General features: G+C 35.9%; 1 protein-coding gene across 1 annotated transcript in view; it reads left to right on the forward strand.

Moving 5' to 3' along the window:
* LOC108978319 overlaps nt 1-992 on the forward strand; it is a gene marked incomplete in the record, with an annotated part of 46,501 nt that extends 45,509 nt beyond the window's left edge. Inside the window, 3 exon segments of the mRNA XM_018948540.1 lie at nt 191-350; nt 472-630; nt 715-992. Of these exon segments, the coding sequence (XP_018804085.1) occupies nt 191-350; nt 472-630; nt 715-912 (517 nt within the window).
* Between the last annotated feature and the right edge of the window lie 168 nt (nt 993-1,160).

Consider the following 1,160-nt stretch of genomic DNA (forward strand, 5'->3'; position numbering starts at 1 on the left):
AAAAAAAGTATTATTATACAAGAAAAATTCTTTAAATCCTTATTTTTTATTATTTGCATTAGAAAAACAGTCTCAGTATCGAAAATAATATAATATATTAAAAAAATATCAAAATTTCGGAAATGATTCGAAAAATTTTTTTTTATTACAAATTTAATCTAAACTACAATTTTGCTAACATTTCCGACAGTTGCCCGATGGACAATGAGATTATGGGCCAATTCAACTATACCAGCGATCACTTGGCGGCCAATGTTACCTTCCCGGCACATAAGTTCCCCTACACCACATCCGTGTACTATCAGTGCAATGTGCATTTGTGCGCCCTGCAGGATCCCGAGTGCCAAATGGTGAGTGCTGCCACATATCATTACCACAATATATTCTATTTATTTGCAATTCTTATTGATTTTGCGCTACATTACTGCAAAGGTATCGAATTGAATTTATATTGTTGTTGTTGCCTTTTAGCCTCCTACGTGCAGCGGCAAACGACCGAAACGACAAACTAACAACGATAACAAAGACGAAGACGGTCAACCGGCCACCATCGAAGTCTACTCCGGTCTGTATGTGAACGAGAATGTGGATGTGTCCGAAGGCGATGATGATACAGTGCTCAAGGAGCGGGTAAATAAATATTAATATATACTACAATCTTATCGCACTTGAATATTTTAATTTTCTTTTTGTTCTTGTTGTTTGTTTGCGCAGACACTTGAGAATGCGTTGTGCGTGTCGCAGCGCACCTTCGCCATTGCCATAGCAGTCGCCGGTCTCATATTGATGTTGGCCGTCGTTGCCGCCGTACTCTGCATTATGGCCCGAAGGAGCACGAAGAGTGTGTCGAATTCGGGCAGCTCCATTTACAGTGGTCCCTATACGAATACAGCGTTCTCGCATAGCAGTTAAATGCAATACGCATACATACATATGTAGTTAGATTGCTAATGTGAACACACAAACACACATACACACATTTCAAATGAGATTTAGAAATTTTCTTTTGAACTGTTTTTCTATATTTTTTCTTGCAAAATTTTATTTTTAGTGTGAGAAATTGAAATTTTTATTTTTTTTGAAATTGATTCTTTTAATTTTTAAATTATTTTAATCTTTGACATATTTTAGGTTTTGAAAATTTTTATTTTCTGAAAACT

Source organism: Bactrocera latifrons, unplaced genomic scaffold, assembly GCF_001853355.1.
Source record: "Bactrocera latifrons isolate USDA-ARS-PBARC rearing strain unplaced genomic scaffold, ASM185335v1 scaffold_12, whole genome shotgun sequence".
Taxonomy (NCBI): Eukaryota; Metazoa; Arthropoda; class Insecta; order Diptera; family Tephritidae; genus Bactrocera; species Bactrocera latifrons.